We start from the raw sequence: 24235 nt of genomic DNA, 5'->3' as shown, positions 1-24235 counted from the left end.
TGTAATGGTGTAATAATTAATATTAAACATAATTTTTTTTAAATTAAGTAGGATTTTTTAATTATAAAAATTACCTTTGTAAGATTTAAATTTAAAATTAAAAACGTACAATTTAATAAATAGATGCACTTCCGGTCCGGCCGCCAGACTGACTTTTTCGTACAAACTAGCTAGCCTAGCTTGTGCACCTAACGTAATTACATTCATTCAGCAACATCCATGAAAGTATGTTAAACTGGCTGAAATCGGGGAAGCTGTCAGGTGGGACATCTGAAGCTATCAGCAATAAAAGAGGAGAGGGACAGAGAGAGAGAGGAACCGGAGGCGAGAGAAACGGAGAGGTGCGTTGGGGAGAGACCGGGAGAAGACATCGACCGGGAGTCGGAGAAAGAGGAGACGGAGGAGACGGAGAAGGAGGAAGGGATATCACAGACAAACCGGGAGCACAGAGGCCCATCGCGGAGTCAAGGGGAAAAAAGAGGAAACGAGAGTGAGCATCAGACTGGGAAAAAAAGAGGAAATATGATGACAATTATCTGGGTCTGGGCTTCACTTGGATTGGCAATGCAGATTGCCCGAAGCCACAGTGTGTGTTGTGCAGTGAGGTGGTTTCTCTGCTCTGACACCAGTGAAGACCAAATATCGGCAAAGACTGGATGCTGTTGAGGAAGATCTGAGGCTTAAACTGTCTTCAATTGCGCCAAACATGGGAGAGCTTTGTGCAAAGATGCAGGCCCATCCGTCGCATTAATAGATGTATGTGGCCAAATGTTATTGTTATTATTGCTACAGGTTACTGGGAATACTCACGTCTCTCACTTTCTCCCCCTCCCTCTCCCTCTCTCTCTTGCTGCAGGCTGAGCCGCCTGCGCTGCATGTGAAAATCCTCATATGGACTCCTCCTTTTTTATTTATATCTGTTTCTGAGCCTGCCACTCTTTGTTCTTTACGTGGCTTACTGTGTTTAAGTAAATAAATGTGAAATGCAATCTGCCTCTGAGCCTGTGCGTGTGTCCTCGCCATCCTTATTGCTCTTTAAAAGTGACGCCTTGTGTAACTGAAATTTATACAGCGGACTAAATCTTGGAACAAACGCCACGCGCGAGCAAACAGTTCTCGCATTGGTCCGATTTTATGCGGCTATAAATAGGCTCTGTTGCGGGTTTTTTTAAGGTGTGGGGGATTGGGGGTGCGTGAACCCGGTCGGGATGTAGAAGGGGGTGCGTGGCCTAAAAAGTTTGGGAACCGCTGATCTAGACGATACCTGGTAGAGAATGGGACACCTCAGGGTGGTGTCATTAGTCCCATACTGTTCTCCATCATGATCAATGATGTTTTCCTTCAAGTCCAGGGTGGTATTGGCCGATCTCTATTTGCCGATGATGGAGCACTGTGGAAGAGGGGGAAGAACATAAATCACATTAAAGGTAAAGTACAAGAGGCTGTGAAAGTGGTAGAAAGATGGTCTTATTCATGGGGATTCACATTTTCTGTGGGGAAAACTAAAACAATCATGTTTACTAGGAAAAGAGGAGTTGATGCTCAGATCGAGATGTACGGACAAAAGATTGAACAAGTGAGAGTTTTTAGGTTCCTTGGTGTGTGGCTCGATGATGAATTAACATGGAATGAGCATATTCAGAGGATAGTCAAGAAATGTAAAACGATTCTAAATGTAATGAGGTGTCTAACAGGGTCAGAATGGGGAGCCAGCAGGGCTGCGGTTAAATTTTTTTATATCGCTCTGATGAGGTCGACTACGGCTGTGTCGTATTTGGATCAGCTGCAAAAACGTCCCTAAAGAAGGTGGAAGTGTTGCGATCCCGAGCTCTGAGACTGTTGTGGTGCTTTAAGACCAGGTGGCTGCTCTGCAGGTGGAGATGGGTGAGATGCCGCTGCATCTGAGACGCAAGCTCCTAACTTTAAATTACTGGGCCAACCTGCAAGGGCATTCTGGAGAAAATCATCCAACAAAAAAAGTACTTCTGCCATGTTGGGAAAGAGACGGGGCCAAGCAGGAGTGTTTCGCATGGAGCAGTGAGAAGTTAGCCAAAGATATGTCATTGGATCAGATAACATTCACCCCTGCAATACCGCTATCAATTACACCACCATGGCTCTTTCCCTCAGTGTCAGTTGATCTTTATTCTTTAGACAAAGACCAAGCATTTAAAGACAATAATAACATGGCAGGAATGGTGGAGGATAGACTGGAGACGACATACTTATCATTTATTCCAGCATTTACAGACGGATCAAAAGACCCTGACAGGGAGAACTGGGTTTGCAGTCACCGTCCTTAAGATATGAAGTTAAGAAGAGAACCTCAGAGCATCTGTCTGTGTCTACAGTGGAGACGTTGGCCATCTTAACAGCACTGCAGTGGGGAGAGGAGGTTCGGGTCAAAAGGTCATCGTCTGTTCAGACTCTAGTTCAACAACATCCTCATTACAATCATTCACTTCACATAGCAGGCAGGATTTAATGAATGAAATATATGAAACACTGTTCCGTCTAAAGAATATGGGTATTGTCGTGGCATTTATGTGGGTACCAGCACACAGGGGGGTGCAAGGAAACGAAAGAGCAGATACACTAGCAACACAAGCGTTAGAAAGGCAGCACAAGACGGACATTCACACAGCAAAGCAGAAGTTAAAACAATTATCAAAAGAAACATGATGAAGGAATGGCAGCATAGTTGGGATGTAGGGGAAACAGGAAGACATCTGTATGCTGTGCAGAGGGAAGTTGGCAAAGGGAGGCCAGCTAGAAGAAGCAGAGCAGAAGAACACAGAGTCACCAGACTGAGGATCGGGCCAAGGCTGAACTAAACAATGCATCTAGTCAATAAACAGCCAACAGGACGATGTGAGACTGTCAAGGACCACAATCTGGAGAACAGATCATTTGTCATTGTCAGAAATACACACTTGAGCGACACATGTTGAAGAGGAAGCTGGGAGTGGAGGAACTAAATCTAACAGATGCGTTAAAATTGGGGGCAGGACAAGTATTACAATATGTGAAAGAAACAGGATTAAGCAATAGAATTTAAAGCACTGACATTTTTGAATCTCCCTTTTGTTTTATTGATTTTGTTTTGTGGGTATTTTGTTGGGTTTGGTTTTGTTTGTTTGGTTTTGTAAGGGGATAGGGTCTCTGGTCCACACTCCACTGCAGTAGGTGGCGGAAATGCACCGTTCACTGGATGCCATCCGCCTAAAATCTAAAAAGAAGAAGAAGAAGAAGAAGAAGAAGAAGAGGGGCTTCCTGTGAGACGCCCCGAGTGCTCGTCTTCACGCCTCGTGTCTGTGCTGCGCTCCACAGGCGACTAGAGAAAGGCGTGGACCACCTGACCAACGCCATCGCCGTGTGCGGTCAGCCGCAGCAGCTGCTGCAGGTGCTGCAGCAGACTCTGCCTCCGCCCGTCTTCCAGATGCTGCTCACCAAGCTGCCCAGCATCAGCCAGGTAGGCGGGCCCAGCGCTCCTCTCGGACCTCCGCGAGTCCTTCGGTTCTCCACGGAAACAAGCGGGAGCAGAAGAACATAACGACGGGCCACCGAGAAGAGAGACTAACCCCGCTGTGTGTTGTGCTCCGGTCCTGCAGCGGATCGTGAGCGCCCAGAGTCTGGCGAGGGCGACATGAGGACCAGGAGGAGACCGCCCCGAGCCCTCCTCCTCCTCTTCCTCACGTGGACCCTCCGTGACGACCTCGCCAACGCCTCGGCCTCCATCACGCCGGCCGACGTCCATCAATTCCGGAAGTGGAATTTAGTTTGTTTTATTCCTGGTTTATCCATGACAGTCGTGTGTGTTTGTCTTTTAACTTAAATGACCCGTTTGGGGTATGAAGAGTATCTGGATCATAACAGCCTCGTCCCGTCCCGACAGCATCGTGTACCAGGGTTACTCCGTCCTCGCGGTTCCTTTATCAGTCGTGGAACGTTCCAGAAACGGGAATCTTCTCTCCGCTCCGCAAAGTATTTATTGTTTCAATTAGTTTGTTTTCGGTCTTCTGTTCGTTCTCGACTCGCAAACACTTTGTAAAAAAAGTGCTGAAATGTTTTGTTTAGTCATTTTGAGAGGACGACGCTCTGTAGGAAAATAAAACAATGTGGACAGACTGAAGTTGTCTTGAGATTATTTTCTTTTTATTAAATTACGCCTCTAACTACTTCTTGCTGGTCGCTGTGTCATCCGTTTAGTAAATAGCTTGTAGTGAGAAAACATTTCCAATGTCTTTTATTTCTGTCCCTGAGAACTTGGGACACGACGAGCCACATCTGGACTCCAGCTCGTGTCCAGTCGGCATCCTGAACTGACACCTTCACAATGTTTGTTTGGCCAAACCTCAACATTATGACTAAAGCATTGACATTATTAACATTATTAAAAAAAGTAGCACAACTTCACATTTGTGAAGCTGGAAACATGAAATGTTTTTACAGGTAACATTTATTAAACCATTACAAATAGTTTCCATTTCATTTTCTGTCAATTGACTCATGGTTTCAGATGGACTTGTAAGAACTGTAAAAATTATATTTATTTCAAAAGTCTTGTTTTGCTTGTAAACATCTTTTATTATGAAAGTCACAGAATACAATTTATTTGTCATGAAACAACTTCTGTCAACCAGGCTTTACTTTTCTGGATCTTTCTTCTGGACGTGGAAATTAATGTCTTAGATTTAACATTTGAATTGATATTGTACATTTAATGTGTCATGATGCAGAGTTTAAGAGATTAATGTGTTTATATGTAACGGGATACATTTAATAATGACGTGTAAATCAATCACCACAGTAAACAGTAAGATGTCAAGTTCAACTGCATGATATTAAGACAAGATATGTACATTTATTCTCTTCAATGAATAAAATCATTACAATAAACAAAGAGAGTGATTAGTTTACTCCAACAGGAGAGATGATCAGAGGAGCAGAGTTTATACCATCATCATTAAGACCAGGACTGAAGAATGGGAGGAGTTTCTCCTTGAAGGAGCAGCCAGTAAAGGAGTAGATGAGAGCTGCAGCTTCTACGTCATAGAAGGAGACCAGACCCTCCTCATAGTCCACAAACACCCCCACCTTCTGAGGCCCAGACTTCAGGGGGAGAACAACTGGAGGATCATCAAAAGCTATATACTCGTTTCCATTTATCAACCATATAGTCCAGTAACCGTTCTGAGGACTCCGTATGAAGAGTCCCTTCCTGTTGACCGACTCTCTGGTCACTCCTAAAGTCCATTCAGTCTTTCGTTTAACTTGAACCTCATAATAAAGTTTTTCTGAAGAGAACTTCTGTGTTCCTAAGACACAGAGACGAGGAGAGAACCTCTGTGGATTGTCGGGGAGACGTGGCTGCTGTACCTGAGCAAGTTTCACTTGTTTCCCGTCATCAGACAGAATGAGGTCATGATGAGCTGTTTCAGGATCAAGAGTCACGTCCACTGCAAACTTCTGGGCCCTCTTCATCTCAACTTCAACCAGCGTCTTCATCATGTTACTGAGCGTCTCCTCCAGCTGAGACACAGCTCTCCTCACAGTCCCCTCATGTGATGCTGGAGGAACACTGACCTGAGACCAGTCCTTGGTGGGTGGTGGATGGTGGATGTTGAGGGACTGGACACTCTGGAGGAGGTGGAGGTGGTCTTCAGAGAGGGAGAGCTTCTCCACCTCAGTGCTCCTCTTCATCAGATCAGAGATCTCCTGTTCCATCTCTCTGATGGCGTCTTCAGCCTGTTTCTTGGTGCTTCTCTGCTTCTCTTCTATTGTATTGATGAGCTCGTTCAGTTTCCTCTCCACAGACTCCTTCAGACCAGTGAAGACCTGAACACCTTCTGCTTTCTCTCGGTCTGCATCTTCCTCACTGAGCTTCACGTTGTGTTGGACCTCCTGAATCTTCAGGCGTCTCTTCTGGATCATCTCCTGAGTTTCAGCCTCTGTCTTCTGCAGCTCCACCTTCTTTCCTTCACATTCTTGTTTCAGAGGAACAACATTGTGCATCTTGTGGTCCAACACAGTGCAGAGCATGCAGACACATGTCTGGTCGGTCCTACAGAACAGCTCCAGAGGTTTATCGTGCTTCAGACACATCCTGTCTTCCAGGTTCTCCACAGGGTCCATCAGCTGATGTCTCTTCAGGCGTGAAGCTGTCAGGTGAGGCTCCAGGTGAGTCTCACAGTAGGAGGCCAGACACACCAGGCAGGACTTCAGGGCCTTCAGTTTGGTTCCAGTGCAGGCGTCACAGGGAACTTCTCCTGGTCTGGACTCTTGTTGCTCTGAGCTGCTGCTGCTGGCTTTCTGCTGAGTCGACTGTCTGAACTGAGAAACCATCTCAGACATGAAGGTGTTGACCCTCAGATCTGGTCTGGTGGTGAAAACCTCTTGGCACATGGGACACTGGCACCTGTCACTCACATTCCAGTGTTCAGTGATGCACTTTTTGCAGAAGTTGTGTCCACATGGTGTTGTGACTGGATCAGTGAACACATCCAGACAGACGGAGCACAGGAACTGATCTTCAGACAGCAGAAGGTTTGCAGAAGCCATATCTACACACATTGTGGAAGAAAATATATTTTTAATATTCAAAATAGTTTTATGTCTATCTGTAAATATTGTTCTTTTAAGTATGAGAACGACAAACGGCACAGATTATGTCCACTTCCTGTTGTGTAAACCACTTTATTATTGAAGAGCTCTGACAGCAAAGCTCTGCTTACTGATGACTAACACATCACATTTCCTCCAGCTGCTTCACAATAAAAGCCATAAACTCTTATTGTGAAACTACTAGAGGAAATAGAGGAAGTGATCAATGAAGTAACAAAAGCAGGAAAGTCAGAGTGAGACTAAACTGAAAACCACAGATTCAGTTACTAGTTACTAAAGTCCTCCTGAGACAGTTTACAGCAGTTAAAGTGAGTTTCTGTGTCGTGGGACTGTGGACAGACAGCCATAGTTATATTGTTAATAATTCATCAGGTATGAAGTGATAAGAGAGGAACTTCCTGCCCGAGTAAAGCTAAAGTGTTGTGTTAATCCTGGTGATCACAGGTGTGAATATGATCAGATGTACTCACCAGTGTTTGGAAGAGACTCTGTTGAGTTGTTGAGAAAAACCTGAAGACGTCACTTTGAATCGTCTCTGAGAGAAAAGCAGAGACTCGTCTCGACTGCAGTGTTTCTGACTCTGAAGTTAACTCTCGTTTCCTGAGTGTGACGCAGCAGCTCTCCTCTTCAGGGTGGCTCCGCCTCTTACCTGCAGCTATGTGGGTGTAAACCTCACCTTCACCTCCCTGTGACTCACACAGTCGTCTGCCAGTGGCGGCAGGTGGAATTTTTTTTGGGTAGGGCCATCCAATCAATTTCTGCAAACATCCCAGTATGATTCAAAACAAGTATCAAACATGATTTTTTACTTTGTCGTTGAATATTTAACATTTATTCCAACACTGCTGACATCATGAGGACTTCTTATTCCCTCTTATCTGCAGCTCTTATGAAAGACCGGCAGGAGGAAATGCAGAAAGAGCTTTATGAGAACTTTACACAATACACAAGTTCAAAGTACACCGACATAAAACGTAGTCGTTAATAAATATGTTGAAATGCCTGAACCTTCAGGTACATGCTTGGCGTTTTGCCAAAAGCCGATCTCCCTGAGATGGCTTCTCTGCTGTTGCCCTTCAAAACAAAAGCTCAACATTGAGTATAAACTGAGAGTATATTGAGTATATAACTTTATTTGCATTGTTCTAACAAAGTGATTGCACATTTGGTTTACTTGAATGTAATTGCAATTTTATTTATTCTATTATTTGAAAAGGCACAGGTGGAGTAATCACAAAACGTTTTTTTCAATAAAAAGTCAGCAGAGACCATTTTGTTGGGCGGTGGGGCATGAACATCTTTCTTCAAGGTCGGGCGCCACAGAAACAGTTTGAGAGCCACTGCTTTAAAGGAATAGTTAAAAACATTAGAAAGAAAACAAAGTTTGTCTTCTAAGTGGACTTATGTGTCTCAACTTTCTTTGTTTTTAATGTCGTAAAACGTAAAACGTTGGTAGTTTGGACTCTGACTCTGTGTGTGTGTGTGTGTGTGTGTGTGTGTGTGTGTGTGTGTGTGTGTGTGTGTGTGTGTGTGTGTGTGCTGCTGAACAAGGACTGAGACCCTCATTAACACTATACACCACCAGAACATATTCTGTGAATATCTATGGCCATGGTGTATATTTTATTACATTGTTTATATATATATATAGTCTCAAAAAAAGTGTATATTTTATTACATTGTTTTATATATATATATTGCCATGATGTATATTCTATTACATTGTTTTATATATATATTGTTAATACTTTCTTCTTTTTTTTTGTGTGGATATTGTATAGTTTATTCTCATTCTTATTCTTTTTTTAGTCTGCTACTGCTGTCGGGTGTTTTGCACATAAGAATTTCACGAACCGATTATACTTGTATAAAAGGGGATGTGACAATAAAAAACTTGACTTGACTTGTGTGTCGCAGGGCGGAGAAAGCAGAAGGCAACCAAAGAGACAGCGGGCATGGCGAAGGTGAGCTCACACCTGTTGGATCACTTCCTGATACCACCTGTAGGGCTGCAACTAACGATTATTTTGATAATCGATGAATCGGTTGATTATTTTATCGATTAATCGGATAAAAAAACTAAAACTGTAATTTTCAACCCTTTATTCAAAACAGGGTCCGTATGGTCATGGAAAACCTGGAAAAGTCATGGAGTTTTTAAATGGCTATTAGCAGGCCTAGAAAGTAATTGAAAAAAATAAAATCCCAAGATATTTGGAAAAGTAATGCAAATTTGTTTTATTCAAATTTTAATTTACACGGTATATATACGGTATGCTTTGGAATTCTCATTGTTAGTTTAAATACTACATCTTCTCACTTTGTCACGTATAACATGTTTAATCATGGAAATGTGGTTTAAAGTCATGGAAAGGTCCTGGAGACCCACTGGTCACCATGGTGATGAACCGTCACAAACAGACTGACAGCTTTCCTCTCCTGAGCAGTGGTCCCCATGTGGCCCCCTGAACAATATCAGAGACGCGTTCAGATTTATTATTTTGTTCACCTGGCCCGCTGCCGTTGAGATTGCAGTGAGACGCAGAGTAAATGTGAAGTGGTGCTCTTCTTCGCAATAAAACATCTTTGATGGACGTGTCGCGTCTCGGCCAATCAGCGTTCAGATGTCGACATCGTTTGGGAAGTTAGGTTAGCTTGAATGTTAGTCCGCTACATCTGCTGCTGTCACGCTGCAGCAATGCTAACAAAGTACCCGTACGTTAAAAACGATGTGATTTAGCATATTTTTAGTATCGATACTTCATTAAAAGAGCGATCAGAGCGCACGCGCTGCTCCGCACCGTTAAATGCTGTCTGCACTCGCAGCGCAGCGCTCACAGCGAGTGGCGGCGTGGCTTATCTCCGTAGCCTTTCTCCGTGGAAAAATATTTTCCGCTATCCGCCACGGAATAAATAACCACGTTTTCTACGTTATACTCTTGTGGAAATGCCACACACGTCGTGACATGTAGCGCCCTGGTGTCTGGGTCCATAACGTCACCCGGAGGCGCACTCAGCTCCGTGAATGTCTCCGACTACGTGAAGGACTTCCGCATCCAGCGCCACGTGAGCAGCAGCAGCCAATTAGATTCATCAACAGAGGAGCAGCTCAGCTGATTGGCTCTCAACGCAGCGTTCCTCTCGCTCCGCTCTTGTTTCTCCTGCGCTCTGCACTCAACTCAACTTTGTTTATACTCCGCGACTTATTGAGCGCCGTAATAATCGCGCGACACAACGAATCGACAATGAAATTCGTTGCCAACTATTTTAAGAATCAATTTTTATCGATTTTATCGATTCGTTGTTGCAGCCCTAATCACCTGTCAATCAACTCGGAGCAGATTAGTGAGCTGTGTGGTTTCTCTACAAAGTCTTCATCACATCATGTCAACATCTACACTGTATGCTATGTAACTGATGATTATATTTGTAGTAGAAGCAGTCAGCATCATTTTTAGGCTTTTATTCTGAAGGCAGCAGTCAGTGATCAGCCGGTTGCTTTTATCTGGCTCCTTATTGGATAATGGGGATTGAAGGAGCGTTTCTCCCAGCATGCAGCTGGACTTCAACTGGCTCACAGATCAGAGCTCCTCTCGGGACGATGACCTCCTGTGAGGTCTGACCTCAGGGACCCGGAAGGACCCGAGCGAGGAGCTCGAGTTCCCGTGGCTGACCGTTGTTTGTCCTGCAGCTCCCGGACCTGAAGGACGCCGAGGCCGTGCAGAAGTTCTTCCTGGAGGAGATCCAGCTGGGGGAGGAGCTGCTGGCTCAGGGTAACGCCTCCTCGCACCGACACCGGCTGCACCTTCAGTTTGATTGCCGCCCGCGTGCATTCTCATTGGTCCTCAGCGAGTTAAAGTCTCTCCCCTGGGGGAGGGGCTTCCTGTGACTAGTTTCTTGTTCCGGTGGGCTTCCTGGAGGGACACTGCGCGGATCGGACAGCACTGAGCTGAGAGACAGACAGGGAGGGAGCTGATTTTGCGCGAGCTTTTGCTGGTTTTGGAAGTTTTCTGGTGCGGCTTAGTCGGTCAGACAGGAAGAGAGTTAACAGGCGGTCACAGTCGACCCGGAAGTCGGACTTTTACTCTTCAGTCAGGATGGCTGGAGTAGAGGGAGATAGTGATAGCATGGAGCTAAGTGGTAGAGAGGCAAGAGGTGGGAGGGAGAATGAGTGGGAAAAGACAAGGAAGAAGAAAAAGAGGGGAAAAGAGAATTTGGGTGAAACCGAGAGTGAAGAAGAGGAAGTTGGAGAACCAAAGACAGAACTACTGAATGTAGTGATACGATTTGAAGGAGGAGGAGTTAAGACAATTGATCCATTAAAACTGACCAAAGTAATTAGAGCACAATTGGGAGAAGTGAAGTATGCAAGGGTCTTGGGAGATGGCAATCTCTTAATTGGGTGCAACAGTAAGGAACAAGTTGATAAGGCAAAAACACTTGCCATGGTTGGACAGATAAAAGTGCTTAAAGTGGTGAAAGTGGGAGAACAGAGGCAGAATGACGCTAGGGGAGTGATATCTGGAGTACCCTTGAGTATGAATATGAAGGATCTGGTGGCGAGCTTAATAGTACGTTGCGGAGCAGTTAAGAGTGCGAAAAGAATGACAAGAGGAGTAGAGAAAAAGGAAACTGAAACAATTTTGGTAGAGTTTGATGGAAAAGACATTCCTGGAACTGTATTGTGGATTTGTGAAATACAGAGTAAGGAGTTTACACCAAAACCAGTGAGGTGTTTCAAATGTCAGGAATTTGGGCATGTGGCAAAAGTGTGCAGAGGAAAGACAAGGTGTGCCAGGTGTGGAGGAGAACATGAATATGGAAAGTGTGGAGAAGGAGTTCAGCCAAAGTGCTGCAACTGCGGTGGGAGACATAGTGTTGCGTATTGGGGATGTGAAGCAATGAAGCGAGAGGTGGAAGTCCAACAAACAAGAAGGAAAGGAAATGTAACTTATGCAGAAGCAGTTAAGTTGGTGAGGCAGGAGAAGAAGCCAGAGGAGGGTATCAATAAAGTCCAAATGGCAGTGGAAGCAGAAAGAAATGATAAAGTCAGGACGGGCAGAGAAGGAGAAGCTGGTGACTTTCATAGCAGGGGTGATAAATGCAACTGCTGAGGTTAAGTCAAAAACTGAAAGGATTCAAATAATTGTTAAAGCAGCAGTTCATCATCTTGATATGATAGGTTTAAAATGGGAGGAAGTGAGAGACCGTCTTAGTGTACAGGCAAGCCAGCTTGCATGTATTGGGTGATAATCATGTTAATACTTCAATGGAATGCAAGAAGTTTAATTTCCAATGGGCAGGAGCTTAAGAAATGTATAGATAGCAGAAGGGAGAAACCAGATGTCATGTGCATACAAGAATCGTGGCTAAAGCCAAGATTGGACTTTGTAATAAAAGGGTATGTATCAATTAGAAGAGATAGGAAAGAAGGACAAGGAGGGGGCTGTGTTACTTTTATAAAAGAAGTGATTCCCCATAGGGTACTGGGTATAGGGCAAGAAAGGGAATATGTGGTAGTTGAAGTTTGGAGTGATAGGAAGGAATTTGTGGTCGTGAATTATTATAATCCATGTGTAAAATTAGAATTGAGAGAATTGGAAGAAATAGAAGGACAAGATCGGACAAGTATAGTATGGTGTGGGGACTTCAACGCACATAACACATTATGGGCGAGTGGAAAGGATGGCAATGGACAAACTATAGAAGAACTATTAGATGTTAGGAATTCAGTCTGCATAAATGATGGGAGTAAAACCAGGATTAATGTCAGCACAGGAAAGGAGTCTGTGCTGGACCTAACACGAGTGTCGAGTAACATTGCGGCAGTGTGTGATTGGAAAGCATCTCATGAGTGAACTATAGGCAGTGATCACTACCCGATATTTTGTAAAATAAATATTCGTATGTCAGTAGTGGAAGAAGCCAGGGGCGAAAAATGGGTCTTTGGGAAGGCCAACTGGAAGAGATTGAAGGAAAAGAGTGATGGGCATCTGAATAAGATTAATGGTGATATGCCTATAGAAAGCCTAAATGATATGATAGTAGACGGCATTAGGGCAGCTGCTCTAGAGTCCATCCCAAAAAGTAAAGGAAAAGCAAGTAGAAAAGCAGTACCATGGTGGACCAATACTTGTAAAGAGGCGGTTAGAAATAGAAACAGGGCATTCTAGTTAATGAAAAGAACCCATAACTATCAGTATATTCAATTCAATTCAATTCAGTTTATTTGTATAGCCCAATTTCACAAATTACAAATTTGTCTCGGAGTGCTTTACAATCGGTACACATAGACATCCCTGCCCCAAAACCTCACATCGGACCAGGAAAAACTCCCAAATAACCCTTCAGGGGGAAAAAAAGGGAAGAAACCTGGAGGAGAGCAACAGAGGAGGATCCCTCTCCTAGGATGGACAGATGCAATAGATGTAATGTGTACAGAAGGACAGATTTAGAGTTAAAATACATTCAATGAATATGACAGAGTGTATGAATAGTTCATAGTAGGCATATTCCACGATGGAGACCTCCACGATCCATCAGGCAGATGGCGGTGGGGAGGAGGAGTGGGCGGAGTCTCAACAGGACAGTGGCGTAGTCATGAGCAGGAATTCCACGACCCAGACGATCCATCAGGCAGATAGGATCTATGCCGTCTCATAGGGTCCGATGACCCCATGAGACGTAAAGTCAAAAGGACTTCGGGGAGAAAGCAGAGTTAGTAACGTGTGATTGAGAGATGAAAATTCATCCTTAAGGAGAGAAAAGAGGAGATAGGTACTCAGTGCATCCTAAAACGTGCCCCGGCAGCTATAAGCCTATAGCAGCATATCAAGGGCTGGACCAGGGCAAACCTGATTCAGCCCTAACTATAAGCTCTGTCAAAGAGGAAGGTCTTAAGTCTACTCTTAACGAGGTGACTGTGTCTGCCTCCCGGACTGAAATTGGAAGCTGGTTCCAAAGAGGAGCTTGATAACTAAAGGCTCTGGCTCCCATTCTACTTTTAAGACTCTAGGAACTACAAGTAGTCCCGCATTTAGTGAGCAGCTCTAGTGGGCAATATGGTGACAAGCTCCTTAAGATATGATGGAGCATCACCAATCAAGGCTTTGTAGGTTAAGAGAAGAATTTTAAAAGTGATTCTTGATTTTACTGGGAGCCAGTGCAGAGCAGCTAGTGCAGGAGTGATGTGATCTCTTTTCTTAGTTTTAGTGAGAACACGAGCTGCAGCATTCTGGATCAACTGGAGGGACCTAAGAGATTTATTAGAGCAGCCTGCTAATAAGGAGTTGCAGTAATCCAGTCTCAAGTAAATCAACGTGAACCAATTTTTCTGCATCTTTTGAGACAAGATGTGCCTGATTTTTGAAATATTACGTAGATGAAAGAATGCAGTCCTTGAGATTTGCTTTACGTGGGAGTTAAAGGACAAGTCGATCAAAGATAACGCCAAGATTCTTTACAGTGGTGTTGGATGCCAGGGCAATGCCGTCACAGAATCCACATCACCAGATAATTGATCTCTGAGGTGCTCAGGGCCGATTAAAATTACTGGTTTTGTCTGAGTTTAACATCAAGAAGTTGCAGGTCATCCATGTTTTATGTCTTTAAGACATGCTTGAATTTTACAGAGTTGGTTGCTCTCCTCTGGTTTTATCGATAAATATAGTTGAGTGTCATCTGCATAACAATGAAAGTTTATGGAGTGTTTCTGATAATATTGCCCAAAGGCAGCATGTATAAGGTAAATAAAATTGGTCCAAGCACAGAACCTTGTGGAACTCCGTGATTAACGTTGGTGGTTATCGAGGCGTCATCGTTTACAAATACAAACTGAGATCGATCTGATAAATAGGATTTAAACCAAATTAGTGCCGTGCCTGAAATGCCAATCGACTGCTCCAGTCTCTGTAACAGGATGTCATGGTCAATGGTGTCGAATGCAGCACTAAGGTCTAACAAGACCAGCACAGAGAGGAGTCCTTTATCTGCTGCCATTAAGAGGTCATTTGTAATTTTCACCAGTGCCGTCTCGGTGCTGTGGTGTTTTCTAAATCTGATTGAAATTTCTCAAATAAACTATTATGATGTAGAAAGTCGCACAACTGATTTGCACCACTTTCAAGGATCTTGGAGAGGAAGGGAGGTTAGAGATCGGTCTGTAGTTAGCCAATACCTCTGGATCCAGAGTGGGCTTCTTCAGGAGAGGTTTAATAACAGCCACCTTGAAGGAGTGTGGTACGTGGCCTGTTAGCAGAGACACATTGATAATATCTAATAGAGAGCCGCCAATTAAAGGCAAAACATCTTTAAGCAGCCTCGTCGGGATGGGGTCCAAGAGACAGGTAGACGTGTTCGAAGTAGAAACCGTTGAAAATAATTGGTCACGGTTGATAGGAGAAAATCCCTCCAAATATACACCAGGACCCCATCCCGACGAGGCTGCTTAAAGACGTTTTGCCTTTAATTGGCGGCTCTCTATTAGATATGATACAGTTCAAGAAAGCTCAGGCATTAGTGAGAAAGACAATAAGGCAGGCAAAGAGGACACACTGGAGGAAGTTTTGTGAGACAGTTGGAAATACAACACCAGTTGGAGAAATATGGGGAATGATTAGAAAGCTGGGAGGGGACAGAAGAGAGTGGAGTCATCCTGCACTAAAAGCTGGAGAAGAGGTAGCGGTGACTAATAAAGAGAAAGCTGTTATGTTGGCTCGTACATTTGTAAAGATACACAGCAATAACAATCTGTCTGAGGAAGGGAAGCGAACTAGAGAGGAAACAAGATGTACACATAGGGAGGCCTTGAGGAAGAAGGAGGATACTGAAGATGAATTAAGTGTACCATTTACAATAGGGGAGCTAACAAGAGCAGTTGCTAAAGCTGGAATGACTGCCCCAGGAAATGATGACATATGTTACATTATGGTAAAACAATTAAGTGGATATGGGCTGAATAAATTGTTAACATTGTATAATAAAGTGTGGGAGGAAGGTAGCATACCAGCAAGGTGGAAGGAGGCTGTGATTGTCCCTATAAGGAAGCCAGGGAAAGATGCCAGTAACCCATCAAATTATAGGCCAATTGCCCGAACGTCGAATATATGCAAGCTTATGGAACGGATGGTAAACGAGAGATTAATGTACTATGTAGAGCAGTGGTCACCAACCTTTTTGAGCCCAAGATCCCTGACCTGCGCCTTCATGACGGCAAGATCTACCTATTGAGGCGTTGAGAGAAAACGACTGTCCAGACTGGACTTATGACTTTTTATTTGGCCTAATTGTCATTTTGGTCCAGCGTTCAAATTGATGTGACCAGGAACACAGAATTTAAGTGTAATATAACAAGTAAGATATTTGTTAACCGCACACAATATGAACAAGAAAAAACACATTTGCAATGAGCAGCTGGATGAACTACCAATATAAATGTTGTATTTATTTTAGGGCTGTCAGCGTTAACGCGTTAATCTATGCGATTAATTTGGCCGCGTTAACGCACTAAAATATTTTAACGCAATTAACGCAAGTTTTTTTTAATTTTTTTTAAACCGCGGCAGTACGGTTTGACACTGTTTCCGTTTTTAAAACAATCATTTCTCAGCGAAAATAAGGAGCAGAAATCAGTTTAAACTCGTGGATGAATCAGTCGGGTTTCCTCCTGCTCCTCCTTCCTCCCGTCTCCCCCTCTGATACACAGAGGAACGGAGGCGCGACGTGTCGGGTGACGCGCGGAAAGAACGCGACACACGAAACCTTCAACGTGATTGGTCAATCCGTTTGTCTGTCAACATTCGGGGAAAAAACCCAATGAACACTCAGTAAATCACAAAGGACCTCCCACCTCACAGGTTAGGCTCTATAGCAGCCTGTCAGTCAGAGAACCAGAGGACACGGCGCGAGGACAATGAGCCTTATTTCAGAGCTGAGATTGTTCTGGAATGTTTGATGTATAATACGTGGGGGTGTGTCACATGCAAAAGACTTCAAACGGTGAATTTAATTTTTTTTGTTAAATGAAATAAATGCCCCCAGCCTCCAGAGGGTTAACGTGACATATTTGAATGTCAGTCAGTTACCAAGGCCACTGGTTCTGCTGCTGTTCAATGTTAAAGATGACAGGACCAATGGGGTCTCAATATATATTTTTTTTTACTAATCTGATGTTTCACTGAAGAAACAATTTATCATCCACGATATTAAATACCTCGCTGGCACTTTATATGTAGGAGCCTCTTTGAAAACACAGCTCTGTGTGAAGTTTTGTCTTTAAAAAGAAGGGAAACACTTTTAACCCTTGTGTTGCCTTCGGGTCATTTTGACCCGATTAAATATTTAACCCACCCCCCGCCTTTGGGTCATTTTGACCCGATTCAATGTTTCACCCTCCTGTTACCTTTATATTTCCTAACTTATTTTACCCTTTGGGTTCAATTTGACGCCAGCAATTAAAACCTCCAGAAAATTATTAGAATTAATATTGTTTTCCAAGTTTAAGTGTGAGGCACTTTATGTTTGTTTGTTGACTATCGAAAGAACACCGACATTAAACATTGAATGGGGTCAAATTAACCCGAAGGCGGCAGGAGGGTGTAATATTGATTCGGGTCAAAATGACCAAGGCAACACAAGGGTTAAACGGTGAATTTAATTTTTTTTGTAAAATGCATAAAATGAGCCCAGCCTCCAGAGGGTTAACGTGACATATTTGAATGTCAGTCAGTTACCAAGGCCACTGGTTCTGCTGTGTTCAATGTTAAAGATGACAGGACCAATGGGGTCTCAATATATATATATTTTTTTACTAATCTGATGTTTCACTGAAGAAACAATTTATCATCCACGATATTAAATACCTCGCTGGCACTGTATATGTAGGAGCCTCTTTGAAAACACAGCTCTGTGTGAAGTTTTGTCTTTAAAAAGAATGAACTTTTAACTTTTAACTTTTAATTGCGATTAATCGCGATTAATTAATCGCAATTTCAAAATGTGCGATTAATTAGTTAATTTTTTTAAATCGATTGACAGCCCTAATTTATTTACATTTCGTTGCCTCTCTACCTGTACTTTAGAAATGACAATGAATTGAATCTAATCCAATTACAACACAACACTGACAACATGATCAGTCAGTGCAACTCATGTAAGTTCAGCTCTGTGATCAGAAGGCCATCAAGCCATGTGACTCCAGTCAGTGTGATGGCTGTGACTGAACTCTGTCTGTGAGCTTGTAGTTCGTTCATAATCACAGACAGACAGTCTGAGGCTGAGCTGTCTGTCAGTAATCCAGCTCCTGGTCTTTGATTTGGTGATTTTCTCAACTCCACTGACGAGTTTTTCGGGGCAAAATTGGTATTGATGAAAGTTTTCTCATCTGGGATTGGTTCTGAACTCAGACCGTTGGTGATTACGTTCACATCAGCTCTACAGACATCCTCAGATTTAAATAATTTTCAAAATAATAAATATGAGAATCACCATTTGTGACTCCTGCATCTGTCCCTTTTCAAATAATAGAATAAATGCAATTGCAATCACTTTCAAGTAAACCAGATTGCTCAATCAGACAAGAAAAAAAAGCTCAATGTTGAGCTTTTGTTTTGAAGGACAACAGCAGAAAAGCCCAACTCACGGAGGTAAGACCTGGCAAGTCGCCAAGAATCTCGGCTGTCGCGTAGGCGTAACCTGTTAATGCCGTAACGTAAACATGTACACGAAGGTACAGGCATTTCAACATGTATTTATTGATGACGTAGTTTTATGTCGGTGTACTTTGAGCTTGTAATATGTGAAGTTATCAATAAAGGTCTTTCTGCATTTCCCCCTGCGCCCCACCTGTAGTGGTACGTTCCCCTCTTTCGGGGCGCACAGCTGACGGCTGTGTAAGAGAACCCGTTTTCATGCGTTCATGAATCAGGCGGAGATCTTTTCTGACATCAATCTTCCAGTCAGAAAGAAAACATTTCAGAAGACGCTTCAGAAAATGTTCGAAAACAAGGAACAATGTGTTTCTGATAGTGCTGTGAAAAATAACGCGTTAATTAAATTACAGGTTTAACTAGTTTTTTTTTTTTAACGCATTTAACGCATGCGCAGAATGAGCTTCCAATCCGTCTGTTGTTGGTCGTCTCTAACCAGCAGCATGTCATTCTGTCTCTAGTGTCGCGTTAACACGACTCCGATCTCCGTCTCGCGCGCCGCAGAGCTCGGATGCCGGCGTGCGCGCGCACATCGGGACGAAAAAAAGTCACTTGCACCCCCCGTCAACAACTCTTCTCGGAGCTCTTGCCTGTCTTGAGAGCCCTGTAAATGTATATATGTGATTAATCATGATTAATCCACAGAAACCTGTGATTAACCTGATTACAAATTTTAATCGTTTCACAGCCCTAGTTTCTGAATTTATTTTGGAGATCGACAGGGAACGTCTCCGAGATCGACCGGTCGATCGCGATCGACGGGTTGGCGACCACTGATGTAGAGGAACATCGGATACTAGTAGGGTGCCAGAGTGGATTTAGGAAAGGTAGGGGAACCTTGGATTCAATCCTATGTCTAGAAGATGAGGTAAGAAAGGCACAGGTTAACAAAGAAACTGTGGCAGCAGTGTTCTTTGATGTAGAAAAGGCGTATGATATGCTATGGAGGGAAGGGCTATTGATTCAAATGCATTCCATAGGAATTAGGGGGAAACTGTTTAATTGGGTTAGGGAATTTCTAGATAAAAGAAGTATCCAGGTAAAAGTAGGGACTGAAAGGTCAAGAACATTTGAGGTAGAAAGTGGGACACCACAAGGGAGTGTGGTAAGTCCTATTTTATTTTCCATTGCAATAAATGACATCTTTGGAAAGGTCTCACCAGATGTGGGAAGGTCACTATTTGCAGATGATGGGGCTCTTTGGAAAAAAGGTAGAAACTTGGAACATATTGTTAAAAAATTGCAAGAAGGGATAAAACAAGTTGAACTGTGGGGGAAGTAATGGGGATTCAGATTTTCAGCAGAAAAAAACGAAAGTAATGCTCTTTACAAGACGGAGAACCAGGGGAAACTGTCAGCTGAAGCTGTATGGGAGCAATTTAGAAATAGTAGAGACGTTTCGTTTCTTAGGAGTACACTTTGACAGCAGATTAACATGGAAGGACCACATTAAAAACGTTAGCGATAAGTGTAAAAAAGTAATGCGCGCACCACACTTTGGGAATCCCTGCTTTAAAGTAACTTTGGTTTAAGCGGTTCAATCTGACAGCTGACACGTCTCTATTGTCTCTGTGTCCTGCAGAGGACATTAATCAGCTTTAATACATTACATCAGTGGCGGGCCGTGGGCCTGGGGCCTGGGCCTTCAGTGAGGTCCTACACAGTCCCACCCAAATTAATCCACCTCTTATTACTATCATTATGATGCCATGGCTCTAGACCAGGGCTGCTCAATTCGTCGATCGCGGCGTAGTATTGGTAGATCGCATGACATTAAAAAAAATTGGCCCGCCCCCGTCATTTTCTCTATAGCACGTCTTTGTTTATTTATTAAACTAAACAGCCGTCTGATGTTGATCGTATCTACACAACAGCATGTCATTTCTCTCGGCTCTCCGTCTAGCCGCTGCAGAATGCGCGCATCATGACGGAGAAAAAGAAGAAAAAGTCACTTGCACTAGTTTGTTCACTAAACAGGGCATTGTCGCACCCAAAGCAGATTTCAAGTATATGCTCGACCAAATCGACATCTTCTCCTCCTTCCGCCATTGTGGGTTGAAAAAACAGCTTTGTAGTCCGCGAATTAATTCCTTTATCAAATTCAGTTTCCTAGTTCTGAGGTTTTGCATCTACCTGCCCATAGGACCCGCCTCTCAATATTGGTAATCCAATCAAAGACGTGCAGCACTCCGCCTGCTAGCTGGCTCCTGTGGTTCGGGGCCTTCTCAAGGCCTAGAGGAGCCAACTCTAAAGCTGATTGGTTGACACAACATCGTCATTCCCATTCACTTGAAGCTACCAGCGCCCGCAATGTTGATTCTGAAGGCCTAAGGGCAGATGTTAGCCCCCTGGCAACACACGATGGCTGAATATGATTGGATAAAAGATCTAACATAAAGACCAGCCCTCCAAATCTCAACCTGGCGCTGGCAGCAGCGCAACCAAGAGGAACGCTATGAAATTAAGAGAATAACTCTTACTCTGGGGAATAATTGAATACATATTTGTGGGAAAATATATTTAGAAAACAATATATATTCTGATGATGTTTAGGCCAGCAGAGAAGGCCTTGCTGGCCCTGATGGCCCGCCACTGCTCGGCGGCCACACAGCGCGCTGAGCGCCCGGCGCCCGGAGCTCAGAGGTCCCGCGAGCAGGACCTCAAATCTCCGTCGCCAATCCTTATAAGGCTGAATCTCGATAAACCGACCACAGATTTGATGCTGAAACTACTAACTTCTCGGCTGAAAACATCCTTAAATTACATTCCGTGACTCAACAACAGTAGTATTTAGAACGTAGACAAGAATGCATAATAAACGCTGTTCGTCTACAGGTCCAAGTGCTAGGGATCGATTGCTTCTGTCTTGCTCTCCGACTTGACCAATCCTGTTTAACACTGAGGTTCGGACCGCCCAGCTCATTTGAATATACGGACACGTAAATGTCACACATAAATAAATGAAGAAATACGTGTGGACACATAAATAGAGATATAAATAAATGAAGAAATACAGAAATGTAGAAATACATATATTGAATGATGTCCTGTTGAGTTATAACTTATATTTATTAATTTCTGTATTTATACATTTATTCTTGTATTTATTTATACATTTATTTATTTATTTATACTTTAGTCATTTTAAGTCCTCCATAGACTCCAGCTCCTCGTGTCCAGTCGGCATCCTGAACTGACACCTTCACAAGTTCACAATGTTTGTTTGGCCAAACCTCAACATTATGACTAAAGCATTGACATTATTAACATTATTAAAAGGAAAAGTAGCACAACTTCACATTTGTGAAGCTGGAAACATGAAATGTTTTTACAGGTAACATTTATTAGACCATTACAAATAGTTTCCATTTAATTTTCTGTCAATTGACTCATGGTTTCAGATGGACTTGAAAGAACTGTAAAAATTGTATTTCAAAAAAGTCTTGTTTTGCTTGTAAACATCTTTTATTATGAAAGTCACAGAATACAATTTATTTGTCATGAAACAACTTCTGTCAACCAGGCTTTACTTTTCTGGATCTTTCTTCTGGACGTAGAAATAAATGTCTTAGATTTAACAAAGATTTGAATTGAAATTCCACATTTAATGTGTCATGATGCAGAGTTTAAGAGATTAATGTGTTTATATGTAACGGGATACATTTAATAATGACGTGTAAATCAATCACCACAGTAAACAGGAAGATGTCAAGTTCAACTGCATGATATTAAGACAAGATATGTATATTTATTCTCTTCAATGGAGAAAATCATTACAATAAACAAAGAGTGATTAGTTTACTCCAACAGGAGAGATGATCAGAGGAGCAGAGTTTTTACCATCAAGATAAATACCAGGACCGAAGAATGGGAGGAGCTTCTCCTTGAAGGAGCAGCCAGTAAAGGAGTAGATAAGAGCTGCAGCTTCTACATCATAGAAGGAGACCAGACCCTCCTCATAGTCCACAAACACCCCCACCTTCTGAGGCCCAGACTTCAGGGAGAGAAGAACTGGAGGGTCATCAAGAGCTTTATACTCGTTTCCATTTCTCAACCATAAAGCCCAGTAACCGTTCTGAGGACTCGGTATGATGGGTCTCTTCCTGTTGGCCGACTCTCTGACCACTCCTAAATCCCAGTCAGTCTTTTGTTTAACTTGAACCTCGTAATAAAGTTTTTCTGAAGAGAACTTCTGTGTTCCTAAAACACAGAGACAAAGAGAGAACCTCTGTGGATTGTTGGGGAGATGTGGCTGCTCTACCTGAACACGTTTCACTTGTTTCCTGTCATCAGACAGGATGAGTCGATGATGAGCTGTTTCAGGATCAAGAGTCACGTCCACTGCAAACTTCTGGACCCTCTTCATCTCAACTTCAGCAACCAGCGTCTTCATCATGTTACTGAGCGTCTCCTCCAGCTGAGACACAGCTCTCCTCACAGTCCCCTCATGTGATGCTGGAGGAACACTGACCTGAGACCAGTCCTTGGTGGGTGGTGGATGGTGGATGTTGAGGGACTGGACACTCTGGAGGAGGTGGAGGTGGTCTTCAGAGAGGGAGAGCTTCTCCACCTCAGTGCTCCTCTTCATCAGATCAGAGATCTCCTGTTCCATCTCTCTGATGGCGTCTTCAGCCTGTTTCTTGGTGCTTCTCTGCTTCTCTTCTATCGTAGTGATGAGCTCGTTCAGTTTCCTGTCCACAGACTCCTTCAGACCAGTGAAGACCTGAACACCTTCTGCTTTCTCTCGGTCTGCATCTTCCTCACTGAGCTTCACATTGTGTTGGACCTCCTGAATCTTCAGGCGTCTCTTCTGGATCATCTCCTGAGTTTCAGCCTCTGTCTTCTGCAGCTCGACCTTCTTTCCTTCATATTCTTGTTTCAGAGGAACAACATTGTGCATCTTGTGGTCCAACACAGTGCAGAGCATGCAGACACACGTCTGGTCGGTCCTACAGAACAGCTCCAGAGGTTTATCGTGCTTCAGACACATCCTGTCTTCCAGGTTCTCCACAGGGTCCATCAGCTGATGTCTCTTCAGGCGTGAAGCTGTCAGGTGAGGCTCCAGGTGAGTCTCACAGTAGGAGGCCAGACACACCAGGCAGGACTTCAGGGCCTTCAGTTTGGTTCCAGTGCAGGCGTCACAGTGCAACTTCTCCTGGTCTGGACTCTTGTTGCTCTGAGCTGCTGCTGCTGGCTTTCTGCTGAGTCGACTGTCTGAACTGAGAAACCATCTCAGACATGAAGGTGTTGACGAGCAGCTCAGGTCTTGAGAAGAAAACCTTTTTACACAGTGGACACATGTTCTGGTTGTTGGTATTCCAGTAATCATTGATGCACTTTTTGCAGAAGTTGTGTCCACATGGTGTTGTGACTGGATCAGTGAACACATCCAGACAGACGGAGCACAGGAACTGGTCTTCAGACAGCAGAAGGTTTGCAGAAGCCATATCTACACACATTGAGGAAGAAAAGAAGAACATTTGATTAAAAATAGAATTCAATAATTTATTGAAAAGTAAAAATAATTTCTGGTTTCAAGGCCGGCCTCTCAACAGAGACTGCCCTCCTCGTTGTCTCTGAGCACCTTCACACTGCTAGAGCAGCCTCTCTCTCCTCTGTCCTTATCCTTCTAGACCTTTCTGCTGCATTTGACACAGTGGACCACCAGATCCTCATGTCCTCCCTTCAGGACCTGGTATCTCAGGTTCTGCTCTCTCCCTCTTCTCATCCTACCTCAACGACCGCACTCACCAGGTAACCTGGAGAGGAGTTGTGTCTGAACCTTGTCCTCTCACTAGTGGGGTACCTCAGGGCTCCGTCCTGGATCCCCTCCTCTTCTCTATGAACACCAACTCTCTAGACTGTGTCATTTGCTCACCCTTCCCAAACATTGGTACTTGGTCAAA

General features: G+C 43.5%; 2 protein-coding genes and 1 pseudogene across 3 annotated transcripts; all 3 read right to left on the bottom strand.

Moving 5' to 3' along the window:
• The window catches only part of LOC130190991 (RNA-binding protein 34-like), a 98955-nt pseudogene that overhangs the window by 15293 nt on the left and 59427 nt on the right, over window positions 1–24235 (bottom strand).
• Window positions 2658–7255, bottom strand: LOC130191114 (E3 ubiquitin-protein ligase TRIM21-like). 2 transcript variants are annotated; one of them, XR_008831119.1, is made up of 2 exons: window positions 7095–7255; window positions 2658–2769 (listed from the first exon to the last, which is right to left on the bottom strand). XR_008831119.1 is itself a non-coding variant. In XM_056410781.1 (2 exons), the coding sequence occupies exon 2, from the start codon at window positions 6559–6561 to the stop codon at window positions 4912–4914; it is 1650 nt and encodes a 549-aa protein (XP_056266756.1). In that variant the 5' UTR covers window positions 6562–6563; window positions 7095–7255; the 3' UTR covers window positions 4562–4911. The 2 variants fall into 2 exon arrangements, 1 of the variants encoding a protein (XP_056266756.1); XM_056410781.1 differs by lacking the exon at window positions 2658–2769 and adding an exon at window positions 4562–6563.
• LOC130191115 (E3 ubiquitin-protein ligase TRIM39-like) lies at window positions 21771–23399 on the bottom strand. Its single transcript, XM_056410783.1, has one exon. It carries the CDS (start codon window positions 23347–23349, stop codon window positions 22123–22125), a length of 1227 nt encoding a protein of 408 aa, XP_056266758.1. The 5' UTR covers window positions 23350–23399; the 3' UTR covers window positions 21771–22122.

The sequence above is a fragment of the Pseudoliparis swirei genome, unplaced genomic scaffold, assembly GCF_029220125.1.
Source record: "Pseudoliparis swirei isolate HS2019 ecotype Mariana Trench unplaced genomic scaffold, NWPU_hadal_v1 hadal_26, whole genome shotgun sequence".
NCBI lineage: Eukaryota > Metazoa > Chordata > Actinopteri > Perciformes > Liparidae > Pseudoliparis > Pseudoliparis swirei.
This window is presented reverse-complemented; position numbering and strand designations above follow the sequence as displayed.

What these genes read in the sequence shown, in the direction of transcription:
- LOC130191114 (XM_056410781.1), bottom strand. Translation starts at nt 6,561, where the DNA reads ATGGCTTCTGCAAACCTTCTGCTGTCTGAAGATCAGTTCCTGTGCTCC.
- LOC130191115 (XM_056410783.1), bottom strand. Translation starts at nt 23,349, where the DNA reads ATGGACCCTGTGGAGAACCTGGAAGACAGGATGTGTCTGAAGCACGAT.